At 36.0% G+C, this 19,179-nt stretch overlaps 1 protein-coding gene across 1 annotated transcript in view; it reads right to left on the bottom strand.

Annotated features, from left to right (window-relative positions):
• Positions 1 to 17,922, bottom strand: part of HAAO (3-hydroxyanthranilate 3,4-dioxygenase) — a 33,741-nt gene extending 15,819 nt beyond the window's left edge. Inside the window, exons 1-6 of the mRNA XM_061990256.1 lie at positions 17,843 to 17,922; positions 13,540 to 13,618; positions 5,700 to 5,783; positions 3,467 to 3,573; positions 1,224 to 1,313; positions 503 to 546 (exon numbers count right to left, since the gene is read on the bottom strand). Of these exons, the coding sequence (XP_061846240.1) occupies positions 503 to 546; positions 1,224 to 1,313; positions 3,467 to 3,573; positions 5,700 to 5,783; positions 13,540 to 13,618; positions 17,843 to 17,922 (484 nt within the window). The remainder of the gene's footprint in view (positions 1 to 502; positions 547 to 1,223; positions 1,314 to 3,466; positions 3,574 to 5,699; positions 5,784 to 13,539; positions 13,619 to 17,842) is intronic.
• Positions 17,923 to 19,179: the final 1,257 nt, after the last annotated feature.

Below are 19,179 nucleotides of genomic sequence, written 5' to 3'. Positions count from 1 at the left end.
TCCACAAATGGAGACAAAATAAAAAAAAAGAGGGTGAGACAGATTGGAAAAAACATTAATTGCATCAGAGTTCGCATGAACTCAAAGTGTCTGTCTTTCTCTAGGTACACTTATTTCCAAAGAGTAGATCACAGTGTATAGTTATATGTAAAGGAGTACAAGTAGGTATATATTGTGTAGATTCAACTCTCAAAATCTTATTCTGCACAATCAGAAATGAAATTTTACTTGAATGGAAAAGGATAGAGATACTGAGATTTCATACTGTACAGTTATATTAGGCCATCATGATAGCATCACATGAACAACTGAGATGCCATTGGTAATAATGTATATGGGTTTTATTTGTGGTTTGTTGTAATGAAAGGAATTACTTTCCAAAGTAACTTGAATTTATATAATTGGAGACAAAATCAGAAATTTAGTCATTTTACATGAAGAGAATAATTTCTATTCACTCAGTTACCATAATTATTCCAATTCTAAAATTAGTTTGCATTACCTGGATTTGGTTTTCCAGTTTGATATTGACTTGAATTGAAAAACCTGGAATAATAAACATTTAAATACCAGTAAAAAGTCATGTTCATGTTCTGTAGATTTAATAAAAGACTAGACAGTAACACTGGCCATTAAGCTTTGTGTTGTGAATGGGTATCAGATCCTCATCTGCTGTCACATGCATTGAATGGGGCTATACCTACTTTATTGACAGAGGTTTTGTCTGAAAGTCCACCAAAATTCATGTCACTTTTTCACCTTTAGCAACTGTTTAACAAATTGATTAGTTATTTGATGACATTCACCTATTTCCTAGAAAGCAGCTACCACATTTGCCACAATCCTGATTATTCATGAATAATATTGATTAAAAGTACATAGATTGAAGTAAGAGTGAAGGAAGCCCTAAGGCAATCTAGTGTTTTACCTAGTTAACCTGACATTAATTCAGTGCTAATTTTTCATTTAATTCCTTTTGTACTTTGCAACACAGTGCTTGTTTCACTTGTTCAAAATGTGTGTTCCAGATAGACATGAACACTCGATTTTTCATATTCTTTTAATCTGATTTAATGAGTTTGGGATAAAAAATGATTAAAAATTTGTGGAGCACTATGTAAAATGCAGCATAAATAGAAAATTAACTGTGTAAGTCACAGACTAAAGAAGATCTATTAGATCACTTTAAAAGAATAAAGTTTACACAGAAGAAAAGTGCTTACTCTTGAATTATTGGTGCAAGTTGAGTGCCGAGATCTTTGCAGTGAAACCATTTTTCAAAGAGGACATTAGTTGATTCTCCAACATAGTATCTGACAAAGTAAAAACACTAGTTAATCTTTTTATCAACTAACTGATCAGGCAGTTCCAGTATTTTTGAGAAAATACCTCTTTAATGTTGTGGAAGAGCATGTTACTCTCAAGCATGGTACACTTTTTTTTCTGAAGAATGGTTACTTAGGGAAGCTTTCTGTTTCCCTGATTAGCTGACTTGGTGGGTGGGATACTCCAGGTTCTGTGGAGGACTTGGTGGTTCTGCTGATCAACCACAGATAAATCACCAATTTTCTTTTGTAAACTTTCCAGATTTAATCCTGGAAATGAATGGTGCTATAGTCACTTGCAACCAATAACTCTTACTTCAGATGTAGTTATTGCAAAAATAACTGGCCCCAAATACCATTTCCAGTAACTGCTTCCCACTTTATGAGGTGTTAAAAAATTCAACCACACAATTAGCATTGAACTTAGTTGTTTCTGTATTTGTTTGCAATATCATAGAATCATAGATTGATAGGGTTGGAAGGGACCTCCAGAGATCATGTAGTCCAACCTGATTAGCTAGTACACTTTTCTTACAGTGCAAAGCATGTAATCATTATGCTGGACAGGCTACTTGTTCTTCACTTGTACAATAATTTGCATGCTGGAGTCTCTAATTTATGACAGGCTTGTAGGCATGATGAAAGAAGGAATGGTAAAGTAATATTGGACCTTGAGTCAGCATACTTCAAAGTTTATTACGATTTCCTCTTGTACAGCCCTTGCTGCATGTGGCTGTGGGTGAAAAAAATTGAGATTGGAGATTCTGGTTATCAATTTTTATATCTCCCAAGAGCACACAGAAACAGTGTAGGTTCAAAAGTATGGCATGATTGCTCACTTTGAAATCTTCAAATGTCTCATTTTCATACTGACATGATGAACAAAGGGCATTAAAAACCTTTAAGTGATTTATTTTCAGACACCCGATTAGATATTTTTAATTAGGAGTGTGCTTTCTTAATCCAATTAGTTTTTCCCACTTGCAAACCATATGGTAGCTTTTAGTTTTTCTCCGCAGAGGCATGATTCTAGATCTGCCCTAAAAAGGCATTCAGCATCTCTCTAACTCATACTATTCACAGCCTTCACATAAAAGGTAGGTTATTTTACTTAAAGTTACCTAAAGCTACTCAGGTTCTTTTATTAAAAATAAATATATGAAGCACTGGCCCATTGTTTCTAGTTCAAAATATCATTTTAATAATGTAAGTGCTTGTGATCCATAGACCTGCAATGAAAGGGAAAAAGGAGACAAGCACATAGATCAACAATGTTTTAAATTAGCCAGATTTTTCTTTAGTTGCCTTTTAATGGTCTCTTAGTTTCTTTTAGCCATTTCTGTTTGAATGAAAAAGTGTATCTTCCTAGAACTGCATATTTGCAATCTTTCTCCTGTGACACCACCCATACAACAATCAAAACTGCAGGCAAAAGGAAAGAGACAGTACATTATAGATATTACTAGCGTTTCAAATATAAATTACATGAATAGCTCTGAACTCTTTCTTTTATGGGTTGTATCAGGTTAACATCAAAATAGCTGTTCTAACTTGGCTAATGTTACTGCTGTGACTTGCTTTCTTAGACTTAGGAATTCTGTATAACCACAGAACAAGATTTAGTCCTGCTCCCACTCGAATACAAAGTAAACCTCTCATTTCTTGGAAGATGCTCTCATAATGCAATAAAAACTAGGCAGAGGTAGGTACAATGTAGAGGTGTAATGTTAAGAAAACTTACTTTTGTGTCTAGCTTCCCCCACACTAGCCAAGAAAGCCCTTCATCTTTTTGGTTTCAGTGCTTACAAAGGAATTAATCTTCTGCTTCACAGAACTTATTAAAAGCTTTTTTTTTTTGTATTGTTAAAGAGCTTTGAGATTTTAAAGCTTAAGGTGACAGTAGCTATAACCACGAACTGCATTTTGATATTTCAATATGTTTCTTGTTTACCTAAATCAAATGCTTAATGAGGTCTCTGTTTATGTGTGTATAGATAAATAGATGTGTGAATAAAATTAGTACAAAATTACCAGGGTGAATCTGATAAATTATCAAAAAAGTAAAGTACCATATTGTATTGACATGAGAAATTTGTTTATATTATGAATCCTAAAAGACTATCCAACAGTTTATACTTCACCTGAGCCCATCAATTTCTGTCTTTAATCTTTTCCTCTCAATCACAAGTCCCACAGTGTCTGCATGTCTCTGGGGAGAATGAGGTATCCTAGCAGGTAGGAGGAACATCTGTTCAAAGAAATTGGATAACATCAGTGACAGGAAGTCTTTTTGTTCTTTTTGTTGTTATTTCCCTGCCTCCCAACTAGCAAAATCCTATACTCCCTGCACTGCTTTTCCCCTGCTCTTTGTTGATCCTGTGTTGCTTCTTTGCAGCTGCACCCACTTTGGTACCAACAGCCCAGCAGATACTATTTCTTGCTTTCTCAGTGAATAGCAATCATTGATTCTGCAATCAGCACTGCCTTTATGGCAGTCAGCTGCTCTCCTCCTGGTTTGATCATCATTGTGAAACACAACTGAAATGAAAAGCTTACCCTTTACTCATCTAGTGTAAATTTACTGCAATTCTCAAGTAGCTAAAAAGGAAATAAAAAGCAAGACTGTCAGCTCAAGAAAATGCCCTAACTAATCAACCACGTGTATCCCTCCAACACAGTTGTTGTCCCAAAAATTGGAGGTTCATCATGCGATGTGCAGACACCACATTAAACGCAGGATGGAGGTACTTTCTGTTGTTATGTGAATGCTCATGCACAGGTGCTTATCCCAAGACAGTACACTCTGGTCCCAAAACTATGATTATTTACACACAAAGCTTCTACATATTCAATACATTAATGCATATACATTAATATTCCACTAAATGATTACTCTAAATTTCTTCGCCTAGCATGTAAGTTAGTACATGAGCCCCCTTTGCCTTCTTTTTGGACTGGGGTGTGAATTGGGTAGGTGGTGACAATTTCCCCATGCCAGAATTATCTTCTACCTAGTTTCTTCATAGTTCAGCAATAGGTGGTTTGTTGCAACCTCTTGACTTCCCGTTAATCCTATCCAGGTTTCTGCTTTTGACATGCGTATACAATAGTGGATTTTTTTTTTCAATCAGAATTGTTACTTCTACAGTGTTTCTAACAAAGTTGACCTCTTCCTTTTGATATTTTGAGATCACAGTGAGCACCAGTGATTGCACGATGACTAGTGTTACTCTCCCAGAAATATATACCAAGTACTTACTCATGCAAGTGACAAAGTGACTCGGCAACATTTGTCTGGGAGAAGTCTACTGAAATTTGAGAATAAACCTTTTTTCTAGCAGGTATTTGACTACATTAGGAGGGTAGTAAGCCTGTGCTACTGATTTCTTAGCCAGGTTTGGGTGAATAATTACAATTTCTCCATCTGTAAAACAGCTAATGATAGTGCCTCACCAGGACTAGTGTCAGTCTTGCCACTAAGGCTATTGTGTGCTTCTTTTCATTAATGCTTCTGGTACATGCCTAGATCTCAGCTGGATATAATTCTTCAGTGTGAAGTGTATTACCAGAATCTCACCATCTATAGATTTGAAAAGATAGATCTGTTTCTCCACTGAAAATGTGACACTTTTAATGGCATCAAGCTACTAGGCCTAATGTACCTCTTACATTTTAAAGGCTGGCCCCACTAGATCTAACAATCCTTTCAAAGACTGAGTGCAATTCAAGACTGTGACAATAGCAATGAGTCACAATTGTAGCATCCCTAATAACTTGTAGTAACATCGAGTAAAATATGTGGTTGAGCTCTCAGCAAGAGCACTGTAACCTATGCTTTAGCAAGTCCACAACTATAAGGAAAAACAAATTATGTAGCTGGATACATTTTATTTGTAAATTGCTCCTTCAAACTGTTCTCGTGTTGTGATGGTTGTGAAGGCTGCTAAAGAAGGCTGAAAAGAGCTGAATCTCTTAACTCTCTGAGTTCTAGGCAGTTTTCTCAATGGGATGTTTGGATGGGTGGGCAGAATGTACCTGACAAAGTATAAATAAAAGAATGATCCACTTGAATTCACATGGCAGATTGCATGCCATGCATGGGCATATAAAATCCTCTCAGTATATTCCTGAATATCTGAATGGGTATCTCAAATGCTCAGGTATTTTTGTGTTATTCAAATCACAAAATGTTGAACACAGTGTATTGTAATTTGTTGTTAATTACATGAAATCTGCTATCTTGCATTCAAGATTTTTTTTTTATCCTGATGACATCTCTTGCACAGCAGGGATAAATTGATTATTAAATACTTCATAAAATATTCATTTAACATACCTACATACAACACTAATGGAAAAACAACTCTGGTTTACCTCCCCTTCTCGGATGATGATGTCTTTCTGTTTCCCATTTTCAATTATCTTCAAACACATGGCTCCTTTAATCTGATAAAAAAGCTGAAGGAATAGGAAAATAACATTAAAGCAACCACCTCAAAGCATTCTATATATAAAAATCTGTAATTGCAAATATTTACAGATTTTTTTAAACGATAACAGAATTCCAATGCTTGTTGCTTTTGAAAATGTTACTAAATATGTATTCTTTCCATATCTTACATAGCTTGTCAAATTTATGTATAAGGTCTGTAGCTGCTTATAGAGCTATTCTGGGAACCCAGTGGAATTCCATTGCACTGTCGTTACTCCTGGGGATTACTCTTTATAGGACTGGGCTGTTACAATTCAGACATCTGCTAATAGCACCGTATCTAAAGGTTCATTTCATTTCCTCACTATTCAGTAAAATTTAAAATTGCTTTTCCAAGTAAGCTTCAAAGATGCATGCACAACTTTTTTAGGTGTGGGTTTTCATTTTTAATGGAGCTTTCACATTTGGGAATAACTGATGATATGGAAGCTTTTTTGCTTGCTTTCTGTGCATATCCTCAAAGCACAGCCACTGCTGCTTCTCCTCCTCCTGTGTATGGAAACGGATTACATTCGAAGCATGTGTAAGTACACAACCACTGAACCCATATTTCTGTCTTCAATGACATTTCCACAGCTCTGTTTTCAGAGTAGCTTTGCAGGGGCTCTGAGGTGCTCAGCCTCATGTTTCATGGCAGAGCTGTGCTATGATCTGTAAGGAGATTTCTCCTTGACCTGGAATAATAATGGAGACATTTTTCCTTGTTTTATATAATACAGAGGAATAATACTTAAAAAAGTCAACTTTACTTTTCTGCCACTCTCTGCCATGCTTTCCATTTTCTGTTTGTGATATCTAGAAACCACTCAGATTAATTCATATAATTGCTAGTGCAGACCAATCTGCATGAAACCCGATTAAAGCTCGAAACTATGAAGAAAATAATTTTCTTTATAGCAGTTCACTACAATTTTAGCAAAATGGAAAAGAGAAGAAAGAAGAAACCACTGAAGTATACAAACCCTCCCTGAACTAAACCTTTGACCATGTTGGGAAAGCTTAATTCTTTGAAGCAGGATTATTTCCAGAGGAGTTTTGAAGCATTAGTACTTGTCCCTGAGAACTGAAGAAACACCTCTGTGAACATGAATAAATATGCTGCCAAGGGAATGAAGCAGTAAAGATAACTGAAGATGTACTGGAAAAGAGAAAAGTTCAACTTGTGCCAGGGCCATCACCACAGATAAATTATAATCCTTGTCTAGATGACCACAGAACCAGTCTACTTATCCTTCTTGCACTCCATTTCCCCATATTAAATTCCTGTAATTTTCTTTGGTATTACTAAATGACCATATAAAATGCTATAGTAGACCTCATTACAAAGCACACTGGGCAAGACTAACTGCTCATTGTACAACGTGAAGTGATTTGAGTGGGGTAACGATCACTCCATTTGCAAACAGACTCATCTAAGGCTGTAGGATCCTGATGGATTGTTACAAAGGCTATTGGCAATATGGCACTAGTAATGCTGAAATTGGAAGATCCTCTTTGAAATGCTGGGCTTTGGAGTGTTCTCTTCCCTAAAACTACTGAGTGGGGGAAAGGACAACAGAGGCAGATTTTTACTATGCTTGTGGCTGTGAATACTACAGCTAGGCACATTTTCTGGTAATGAAAGACTGGAAGGGGAAAAGGGTCATCAAGTTCAGTAAGTGACCATCACAGTTGTAAGGAAAGGCTCTGAACGTTGAATTTTTAATTAAAAGAATCATTTTGCAATGGAAAAGGAATGAGGCGAGCTACTCATTGTCAATAAATGTATTTTTCTGACTGAATTTAAATAGTACCTTTCATTGGGAATGATGGCTTAATCTTTAAAACTTTTTTGAAAAATGTCTGAGTGCTTCAGTCATCCATAAATCATCTGATGTAACTGTGATTAATACAAGTGGCAGTAATTACTGAATCTACTGCTGTGCTTATATAATACTCTGAACTTTTATTATGAAAACTGCCAACTGTTTAACAACTCAGTGAGTTACAGTCCATGCCTATTTCATAGGACAATTTGGCAGTTCAGTATTGTACTGTCTTTTTTCTGGAATATGTGGTTGATTGGTTTGTTTGTTTCAAAATACTGGCTGAGGTTTGCCTTCTGAGCAAATCTAACCCTTTCCTAAGTATATAAAATCAAGGAAGTACTGGTGTGTGTAGAGGTGCACACACACACACGTATGTATCTATACAAATACATACATGTTTATAGTTGGTAAGTCAGTAGAATTCATGTCACCTGAAAATGGAAGCTTTCCTAATTAGTCTGGTTTTGCTGGGATAATCGGGTATCTATTTTGCACAGTACTACTGAAAACTGAGGACGTGCAACATTTTAGGGTTAGCTAAGAGCTTATTCACAGACCTCTAAAAAATACCTGCAATTTCCAGTGTACTTTGAGTACTGATTGCTTCTGAAAGTTAAATTTGGGATTACTCTCATACTTCTGGGATTGGGCTCTGACTTGGCATATCCTGGTTTGTATTGCTTGTCATTGCTAAGTGCTAAATTAATTTACAGAGCAAATAAAATTCTGATGTGGGAGTAGAGCCTGAGTAGAGCAGACTTTCAGTGATGACTGATCTGTTTGAACATAGAAAAACAATTTTCTCCCTCTCATCACAAGATTTTTCAGACATCAGAAGCCTGGAAGATAAATGGATGAGGAAACTATGGTAGAGAAAACTATGTTGTGGAGTTTGGTTTTTTTTATCTCTGCTCATTTACACATCATCTGTGAAACTTGAATATTAGTCAAAACTCATCCCAGCGATTTTATGTAGCAAACTGATTTCTAAAGAGAAAATCTGCTCCTGATGCAAAAGGATCATTCTTATTACTTTGTAATAGGAGCTTTGTTTCCTATTAAAATATTCAAAAAGTTTTCACCAGATAAATATAAGGGGGTTTAAATGTAAAGAATCAAAAAGTTTTCTTTTGCTTTGTTATGACTCATGTTTTTCGTTTTATTTGGGAGATAAGCACTGCAAAATTACCTCCTGCAATGCTCACTGAGCTCCTGTTCCCCCTCCTTAGGTATCCAATATTCCTACACTATGCAAATGGAGAATTGAGCTGCTAGGGAAGAGTTTCTTAGAAGCATGCTGACTAGAATGCAACATGTGCTAGAAGAGATCAGGCTTCATTTAAGCTGGTAATTTGTAAGAAAGTTGAGCCAAGTACTACTTGTATGGTGTGTGTGAGAGGGAGAAGAGTAATTAAAACTCAGTTTAGAAAACTCAGATGAGCTGTGTCAGGTATGACTTCTAATCTGTATCATTGCTTCAGAGCAGCCGTTAACTATATCTCAATCGGACTGTCTATATATTTTAGAGGTCAATCTGAAGAGACTGACCAAGATGATCAAAGAAGAGGGAATTTCTGTTCTGAGAGTCCTCTTTAGGAACAGAGTGTAAGAGCTCTGATCTGTGGAGCTGCATCAATACTTAGGTAGCTCTATCCATAGAAAACAATCTAGATGCTGAGTGCAGAAACTAGAGAGCACCATGTGCTAGATAAAGAGACCAGGCTTCATTTAAGCAGGTAATTTGTAAGAAAGTAGAGTCAAGTATTAATTGTATGGTGTGTGTGAGGGTGAGAAGGGATTGAGCAGATTGAGAAGCAGAGCTTTTAAAACCAAGCAGAATATTCTGCCGATGCAAATGTGTTGCAGGTGGCAGATGAAAGGCTAATTTGAACTTCTCTGCATGGAACTGCACTGTTTTATGTAGACTCAAACTCAGAATATAAATTCATAAGAAATCAAAGTCAGCTAGCTGAGATTTGTTGTGTTTAAGTGTTGGACTGAAGTGAGTAAAGAAATAAGATCCTAACTACTTCTATGGTCCTGGATTTAGCTGTTAGCATATCTCACTTCCCTCAAAGCACTCCATTTGATGCAGTAGCTAGAATGTGAAATTCTTTTACTTATAGCTAAGCTTTGTTATGATCATGAGCTTTGTCTGTCATTAACTTCCTCCAAACTATACAGGCCCCTTTGGTTTTCACCTGCTTTATTTCTTTGGAAGGTATAAGACATAATTAGAAGGTTCCCCTTGCCCCCCAGGTTTTACAAGGATGCAAAAATACATTAAATACACCGTTAAGTCTCTGAGTTGTTTAAGTACCAAAAGTCTTCAAATCACAAATGCTACTGCATAACACAAAGTTCAAGTGATGAAGGTACGTTGAGGAATGTTCCCAGGCACCTGGAATGTACATGCTACCCTATAGCTCTGAGGGGGTTGAGCATCACCTTAGGGCCATAGCACAAACACTTTCTTTTTAGTTCATATTAAGTTTTGTCAGTATAACTATATTGGTGCATTCTCACAGCAGGTTTTTTGCCATGTTTCAACATGAGATGCATTCACTAAAGCAATTCAGTTTCATTTTGAGAATGAGTCTCATGTAGAGGCAGAGAACATCTGGTAGGCTTTTACTCTATTTCTGTTGTAATGGAGAAAGAAGCAAGTGGGAACTTCACATTAACAAACAGAAAAAAAGAATGAATATAAAATAGTTGTGAAGTCAAGCTGAAGAATGTGAATCGTTTATCTCTTGTAAGGTGCAGCTTGATTTGTCTCCTTATAAAACCTGTCCAACAGAAAACAATGTCAGGTATTAGGTAGTACTTCTGTGTAGAAAGATGGTAAATAAATAGTGCACAGAAAATAGAGAAGGAAGTGAAGTAGTACAGAGGAAACTAGCCAGGAAGTAAATGACACATATTTAAATATTGCATATTTAGGATGTTCCTGCTTGTTGTGATGAAAAAAAAAATTGTGTGAGACTAGCTGTCGTTTTAGCCTAAATGACTGTTTAGGAGAGAATCCTAAAAGGCTTTGAAGAGAGTCCAAATCAAGCCTCTGTTTTTTCTCATAATTAGCTAGTCAGAACTGATCTTCCTGATGTACCTGCCATTAACAATGCCAGCAGAGAACAGCTAAGGAGCAGGAGGATGCTCCTAAGCCTTTATCTCTATATGCAATCCACAGCCTGATAACTGCAAGTTGTGCCACAAGACACAGTATAAGCTGTGTGGTAACAGGCATAAAATCATGAGTGAACAGATATAAGCAATCCTAAACTTAATTTTCTTTTCTAAACCAATGCTCCTTTGCTATTAGAATAATACTAGTCAAATAGTATCAGCTAAATGTGCATAATGGATTTGTGGATTTTCACACTCATGACCTGGCCTGTTAACGGTATGCCTATATACTTTGTCTTCCAAATTAGCACTCAGAATTATCAATGACCTTTTGCCTGACAAAATAATGAGCTGAACAAGGTTTTGAATCTTGAGGTTTTTATTCTAATTCTAATTTAGGAATATGCCCCTTTACTGGGATACTGTCTGCCTCCCCATTCTTCTGAAACAAAAAAATACGGATCTAAATTTGATCACAAGAAGGTGCAAATGTGTCTGATAAAAAGCTATGGTAAAATGTAACGTCCTCCATAAAAAAATGAACAAAGTTGTCTCATGTTAAACTGATATGTAATGATGTATCATCTATGATAATTCTTCTGATGTGTATGTTGCCAATTATCCTATCTGATAGGAATTTTATGTTTCCATTTTGAGAACTTGTGGGAAATTTACCATGTAAATGAAGATGTATTGATTTCTAAAAGTTCATATATGCAATTGAATTAGTAATAATTTACTATACTACTGCATACTAATATAAATGATTGCTTTATAGATATGGCTGTTTTATACTGTTGGAAAGTCACATAGTGGGTTCAGGCTTATTGAAGATAAGCCAAATTCTCTTCAAAACCAGGAACATCTTGCAAAACAGAAAATACGAGGTAAATGATATTAATCTAACTTTCATTTTAAGGAAGGGGAGGAGATAATTTTTTTCTTTTTTTAGATGAAGGAACATAGGAGTGGATCAGGCACTAAGGATAACCCAATATGGCAAGACGATGCAGGGAAAGACAAGATGGAAAACAAGAGAAAAAAGAAAAAGAATGTGTTTAATATCATAGTACAGATTACTGTACGAGTTGAACTTCAGCACATTTTCACATGATGCTCTCTTCATGTATAGCTGTAATGTATTTTTCAGAGCAAGAAAATTAAGTAATTGAATGAAGCCAAAAAGGTGAAGTTACAGAAAAAAAAATATTTGGAATCATTAATCTCCATATACAGCTTCACATACCTTTGTTTATGCTTTGCCAAACCTTGATGTCATTGACCTTTATAAAAAAATCCACTCTTTTTTTAGTCTAGCATACAGTATTTAACAATATACCACAACACCACTATACAGATTAGATATTGTTTTCATTGCTTTCTGAGCAGTCATACATTGCTCCTTTTTCAAGGATGTAATTTTGCCAACAAAACCCCATTTTGTTTTCCCCAATTGAGTTTCCCTAGAATTTAATTACAAATATATGGTAAATGCTTAGTCCTTACGGTTAGCAACAGTCATTTCACATGCACTGCCCTGAAACCTGTCTTGCCTCCTTCCCAGCCCAAGCAACCTGATAACATGATCCTGGATGATGCCAGAGCTCCTCCTGCACAGCTGATGAGGAGGAACATCATGTTACTCAACACGCTCTGTTATATCTGAGGGATGTGCCTGTGCCCACAACACTGGGTGGGCCATGAGATCGTGGTGACAATTCAAAAGAATCAGGAGTCAGACAGTGCATCAGCTGTAGCATCAGCTCTTTCAGAGCACTTCGGTTATAATGGCTACAAACAGCTACACAGCATAACTAAAAATCAATGAAAGCTTCTGTAAAATGGTTGGGTTGGTTTTGTGAGAAATTATTCAATGATAAGTAAACATATTTTTGTTTAATTTTAAAAGGATTTGTCAAACTTGACTCACTTGTGCCTTGAACTACATAGATGCTTAGGTTTCCAAAGGTACTTAAAATTAGGTGGCCAAATTTTGTGAGAATGATATGAAATTAAATTATTCTGCTGGGAAGTGAGACAAATTGTCTCCCATTCTGAAATCGTTACTGCCAGGCCTCTAGCATCCCCTTTCCTGAAAGTTCCTTCAGAGATATGATACCTTTGACTCAGAGGAGTCCTCAGATCAAGCAGACAATTCCATGAAAAAGACAGTAAACAAAGTAGGTGTAAGTTGTTACAACTGTCATAGGTTTCTGCTCTTCTTACATTGTGCATTAGGCATGATGACTACTCACAACTGAAAGCAGTGGGATGGTTTTCTTTTTATACAGAGGATGCTTACTGAAGGGGATTGATTTGAAAAATATTTAGAGGCTCTGCTCTTTAACCTTCTAAACCTGAAAGAAAACTGAAAGTGTTGACATTTTTCACAAACTTCAGAAGTTCAAGTCAAAATATTTTTTTTTTAATTTCAAAGTTAATTTTGAAATATAAATCTTCTGCAACAAAAGAACACTTTAGAAATACTGTTACCTTTCCAAAGTAATGTTTCAAAATGTTGAATTGAAACATTTTTAATGTGTCAGAAAACTATCTCCAGTGTCCTGTTGGAAAAGAATTATAGCAAACAAGATTTGACCTCCTGTTCTTATTTGAAAGGAAATACACAGATGGTATATGGTTTTGGTGAATACTTCTGTTTAATTCTTTGATTAGATCTAATAAATACAACAAAAGTGAGTCTGGCATTGCTAACTTGTAGCTGTAGGTTCAAAACTAGCTTTTTTTTAATCATTATAGAGGAAAACATAAATAGCCTATAGGTTACCTCTTCTCCTTCTTCAATATGATAATCCTTCCTTTCATTTGGCCCTCCAACAAACATCACATTTAATTGTTGGCGATGCCTAGAAAAGAAAGTGACATTTTAAAGCTACCTCCACTTGGTAGGTTCTTTATTTAATTCAAATGGGTTTTTCAAAAAATTCTTTAAGGACAGTGAGTCAATGAAACAATGCTGAGTGACAAGCAACATCCAGAGTGAGAACATGAAAGACGTTGGATGCATCGCTATGCTCTGCCACTGTCCTGCCAAGTGACCCAAGGCCAGCTGCCTGCCTCCTGGCATTTCAGTGCCTCCAGCTATGAAAAGGGAACAATGATAGCTACCAACTATGGAAAAAGCTTTGAACTGTAAAGATAAAGAATACTACATAAGAACAAGGAAAATGTCTTTTCAACCTGAACTGATCAAGATGCTGTAAAGGCAAAACATTTTTAAAAGGTTAATAAACATAAAACCATACCTATTTTTCCCCATTGGTAGAATTATCCAATTCCTACTGATAGCAGGGATTATTAAATTATTAAATTCCTACTGATAGTAGGAATTATCTGAGAATTTTTTCTTCTATTTTTATTTGTTTTGATAAGGTGGAACAATGTTACAATGGTTTCATTATCATTGTGGCTAATTCAGAAAAGAAGATTCAGGCCCTTTATCTTAACATGGTCGTTTTTAGGAGAGTCAATGAACACTTCTCAACTGTCACAAGGAATAGATATCACCCCAATTATCGATCAGTCCACTCATACTAATAAAGAGGTAAGGTAGCATGTTTTCATTTGCTAAAATATATATTTTTATATATATTTTATATATATTTTATATATATATATTTTAGGCCTGTTAACTGTGATTAAAAATTTGTTCTTAAGCACTTTTTGACATGTGGACTAAGGTGCATTGACCTCTACTTTTTGGTGAGGAGATTCTGGGCAATACTTGGGCTAACAGGAGACCTTAGTAACACAGAACCAGCAGGGTCATGCTCTCCTGCGAAACAGAGAAGACCAAGGTGTCTCTGTGTCAGCATCTTGTAAGCCTTAACTGAGAGAAGCTATACTGAATGGCTGAACATATAAATTTGATCTGCTACCTGTCCTGGTGTAACCTCAATCATCAACTAAGCACCACATATCATGCATTACGCTTACTTTGAAGAGTATTTAAATGACAATAAACAACACAGCAGGGACTAGTAAAGCAAAAATAACAAGTAACAGTGACAACTTAGTTGGTGAAATAGAGGTCTGAAGAATTAAATTAAATTACAATTCTTAAATTGACTATTTTCACCATAGGAAGCTGTATACACGTTATAGCACTTGGCTTCGTGCCCTAAAATATCCTAAAAATAAGGAATCAAAATCAGAACTGTTTGTACCAAGCAGATTTAAGATTCATTTTCAAGAACACACTGTAATGCTTCTGTATTATATATATCCTGCTACTAAACAAAGACAGGAAGACCAGAAGAGTAACAACACAGCTAGTAATTAATTAAATAAACTAAAGTAAATCCTGGAGAATAAAATAAAGGAGAAGCAGTTTATGAGCATCTTGTAGCCAACTGTTAAGAAGAGTTAATTTTTTTTTAATAGAAATCACTGTTTTGTTATTAGCTCAGTAACTAAAAGTGAAAATATCGTTCTAAAAATCATTGTTGCTCAACTGTTTGTTAGGCAAATCTACTAATAATTCTGTTACCTTATGGATTTAGCTGGGTTTTACACAAGAGATTGGCAACTATGGATTAATCATTCCTACCACTGACAATTATGTAATGACACTATAAAAAAATTCTATCTTTGAAATGCAAGTAGGAACTCCAACAGGTTTGTTTGACCATATTGGTAAATGAAGTTGTCTGGTTAACATAGTTTCATTAAGTTTAGAAGAAACATGGTAGAAAAGGAAAGCAGTTTCGTTAAGACTGTTGAAATGCAGTTAGAGTATCATAAAGGTTTTGCAGGTGTGAAAATTACTTGACTGCATTAGAATGAGGTGCTAATCAATGGCCTATAAAGTTTTACTACACTCTTACATTTCTCTTCTTAACCACATAAAGAAAACGGTACCAGCAGGCAATCTTATAAAAAACATTTCAAGACAATGAGGAACCAGAGCATGACCAGTTAGGTCTCTTTATGGTAGGTATCATATTCTGAACTCAAAGAGCTTTAGAAGTGCTATAGCTACTCTCTAAAAAATCAACTATGTTAAAGGTTCTGTTTTTGCAGTAATTGCTCATTGCTGAGGTTAAAAGCATTTAAACTTCCAAGGTGGTAGCATTAAAATACATCTAATTAAGCTGCAGGTCTTACATTGTATCCTTTTCTTGACTTCTGTAAAATTTTGGTAAACAGCTGGTGATCAGGAATTGAGGCTTTGTTTTCAAATTCTAAACAGGTCTTCAAAACTTTTGATCCTACCAAGTGTATGGAACACAATTGAGTAAAAACTTGAAAGCCATAATAAATGTAAAGTACTGACTTTCTGTAAACTCCTACTGACTTTCTGTAAGATCTAGATAGTAACCATTAATTCTTTCTTGAAACATAGGCTAAGTTGTTACTTAAATGTTTTGAGGTGGTTGCTTTCCCGTGGTGTAGAAGGCAGTGAGAAGACTGCCTTATACATCTCTACTCAGCACAAAGAATCAGGCCTTTAAAAAAAAAAAAAATTGGAAATCTTTTAGCCACTTCTTGGAAAATTGTCTAAAACCTTTTTGGAAAATCCTGGAAAAATTTAGGTAGCATCAGAAGTGAGGTGGTGAGAGACTCAGAATCCATGCAGTAGATGGCTTTCTTCTTCTTTTCTAATTTATGAATTTTTTAATCAGAAAAAAAGAAATGCTCCTTGTTTCATTGTGGCTTCTTGCAATGTTTATGGGGAAGACCTCTGATAGATGTTACATTCCAGAGTTACTTCAGGATTACACAGAACTTCTTGTAGGCAGTACAGAAAAGTGTAGTAATAAAAAACCCTTTATCTTACTGATGAAGAAATAAAACCATGAATATTCCATATATGTAAAATATTAAAATTCTTCCACCATCAAGCTTTAGAAGCAGATATGCTTTACAAAATGCTTCCTAGGTCCTTTCTGAAAACAAAAGAAATGAAAACACTCATATGGAGAAGACACTTTCCTCAGTCTCTCCCACTGTGAAATTATTGCAGTGATTTAAGTTGCATAGTTTCTCAATTAAATACAAAACTCTAGTTTCAATGCAGTCATCTTAGTAAGTATGTGCCCTTTATTGTTGTCTTGCAACAATTACTTTGAGAAGTAATCCTTGCACCTGTCAATGAAAATTAGTATCACTGCTAGGGTACTGTGTATTCAGATTTTGACTAGAAGTAGCACTTCTGAGTAAGGCAGGTATATTCTTTGATTTTTTTTTTAATGATTAGAATAGTAAAACTTTTTTTTTTTTAAATAAAAGAAAAAATGTTTTTATTTTCATTATAAAACCCTCTCTTTAAAGATAATCCTTTCTTATGAAAGCTTTCTGATTAGAGTTTTGGACAGAATATATTGTCCTCAACTTCACTGACAAAATAAAACCTTGCTAACGTTGTGACTAGAAGATTCCACACATTGGACTGTTTACATTGGAATTTGTTCAAGAGCTTTGGTGCTAAGAGTATGCATACTGTACAACTACACAGTGCCTACATTTTTAGCTGTCTCATTCAGATTATGGTTCACAGCTTTAAGCTGCCTCTTCAGCCTCCCTAACTCTGCCTTGACAGCTCTGGAAATGCCCTGGAAACCTGATCCTTCAGTGCACCTTTATTTCTCCTTATCTTTCTGTGACATATCCCACCAGTTTTAATTGCTCCTGCAGCTTTGGTGCCACCACAATCCTAGAATGACTCTCAGGAACTCTAGCAGCTGCTTCAGGTTGCAATTTTTCAGCACTACTCTGTTAGATAAATCTTATCATTTGTGGATGTGATGCCATCTACTCTACTTTCTTAAGAGTTTATTGTCACAGGGCCTGACACATATTCCCTTAACTCAGTCTAACTGCCTACAAGAGACTTTGAGTTGTGGCAAACATCTTGTATTCAAGTTGATCTTTATAGATTCTGCTGAGCTACTGCAAAACAGGTTTCAGTGACTTTCTGTTCTTCAAAACAGCACTCTGACTGCAGTCTGAATTATAGTTCCTTATTAATCTTTACCATCTATGCATTTCACCAGTTTCCTCTTACAGTAGGAATATTTATGTCTCTAAGAACTGGTTTAAAAAAAAAAAAAATCTCTTCATTTACTTACATAAGCTTGTTGCACACAGGCGGCAAAAATGCAGTTTTGTTTTCTTCTATCCATTTTCTTATGTTTACGAGAAGCTCCATGGTCCACTAGCTATGAAACTTTTGACTGAAATATTAGACTTTGTTCTCTTTTTCGGGCAAACTGCATGTGATTCCTCCCCCAGAGATCAGGGGATTGGTTGGTGGAAGAGGTGGCACCAGTTTCAAAGGAGACAGACCCATCAGCCAAAGGTTACTTTGTAAAGAGCACTAATGCTCCAGTGGTTTGGCAAATAATTGACCAGTGTTTTCAAAAGACCTGCTTTTACACTGGAGACTGATTCTGCCTGAAGGAGGTTTCTTAATTCTCTTTACTGCATCAGTTGAAGTATGTTACCTCTGTACAAAAATTGTCTCATTACATTAAAAACAATGAGAGGAAAATGGGGAAGTCTTGGGCATCCACGCCCTTCAAGTCTAATACAGAAACAGGTTTCAAGTTGACAGCAGTTGCTCAAAGTTTAGTCACATATTATACATAAAAATGCATAACTTTATACAGGTATTTCAGGCTTGATAATAGAGTCCCATTTCCTTGTCACCACCTCCCCTCAGTCTTCTTAAACTGAATGTGTGAGCATGCATACTTGAAAATATTGGAGTCTTCTTCTGACAAACAGTAAAAACAAAGACTTATCTTTGTAAGACCAAAAGCAGCATAAATTTGCATTGTAATTTTATCCACTTTTTGCCAACATTGTAGCAGGACTTGTTGGAGAGTTGAACCTGGTTCTGTGAAGCCCTTTGGGAAAGCGCAGCATTATGATGAAGCTGGAACACAAAAGGTTCCATTTAAACATAAGAAAAGACTATTTTTACTGTGAGGGTGAGGGAGCCCTGGCACAGGCTGCCCAGGGAGGGTGTGGAGTCCTCCTTGGAGGTCTTCAAGATCCATCCGCCTGAACATGTTCCTATGTGACCTATCTAGGTAGACTTGCTTCTGCAGGGGGGTTGGACTAGATGATCTCTAAAGGTCCCTTCCAACTCCTACCATTCTATGATTCTATGATTATTGTCATCAAATTATGAGGCAAACAGGAAACCAAGAACTACCAAGTGTTCCAGATCTATATTAGTCTTTATTCCCTCACTACTTTCTGTTCAACATCTACACAGTTCCTACAGGATTGCTCACTCTGTTTCCCACCACCTCCATCTTTTAACAAGCTGTTGTGTTTTAGGCCCATCTAGGAACAAAGTATCACGATCAGTCATAAGTTCCAAGGCCCTTTGGAATGCCCTAAGGACAGGTAAGGCTCAATAGGCACTTATGGTCCCAGGCACAACAGACAAGACTAT

This window comes from Colius striatus, chromosome 2 (assembly GCF_028858725.1).
Source record: "Colius striatus isolate bColStr4 chromosome 2, bColStr4.1.hap1, whole genome shotgun sequence".
NCBI lineage: Eukaryota > Metazoa > Chordata > Aves > Coliiformes > Coliidae > Colius > Colius striatus.
This window is presented reverse-complemented; position numbering and strand designations above follow the sequence as displayed.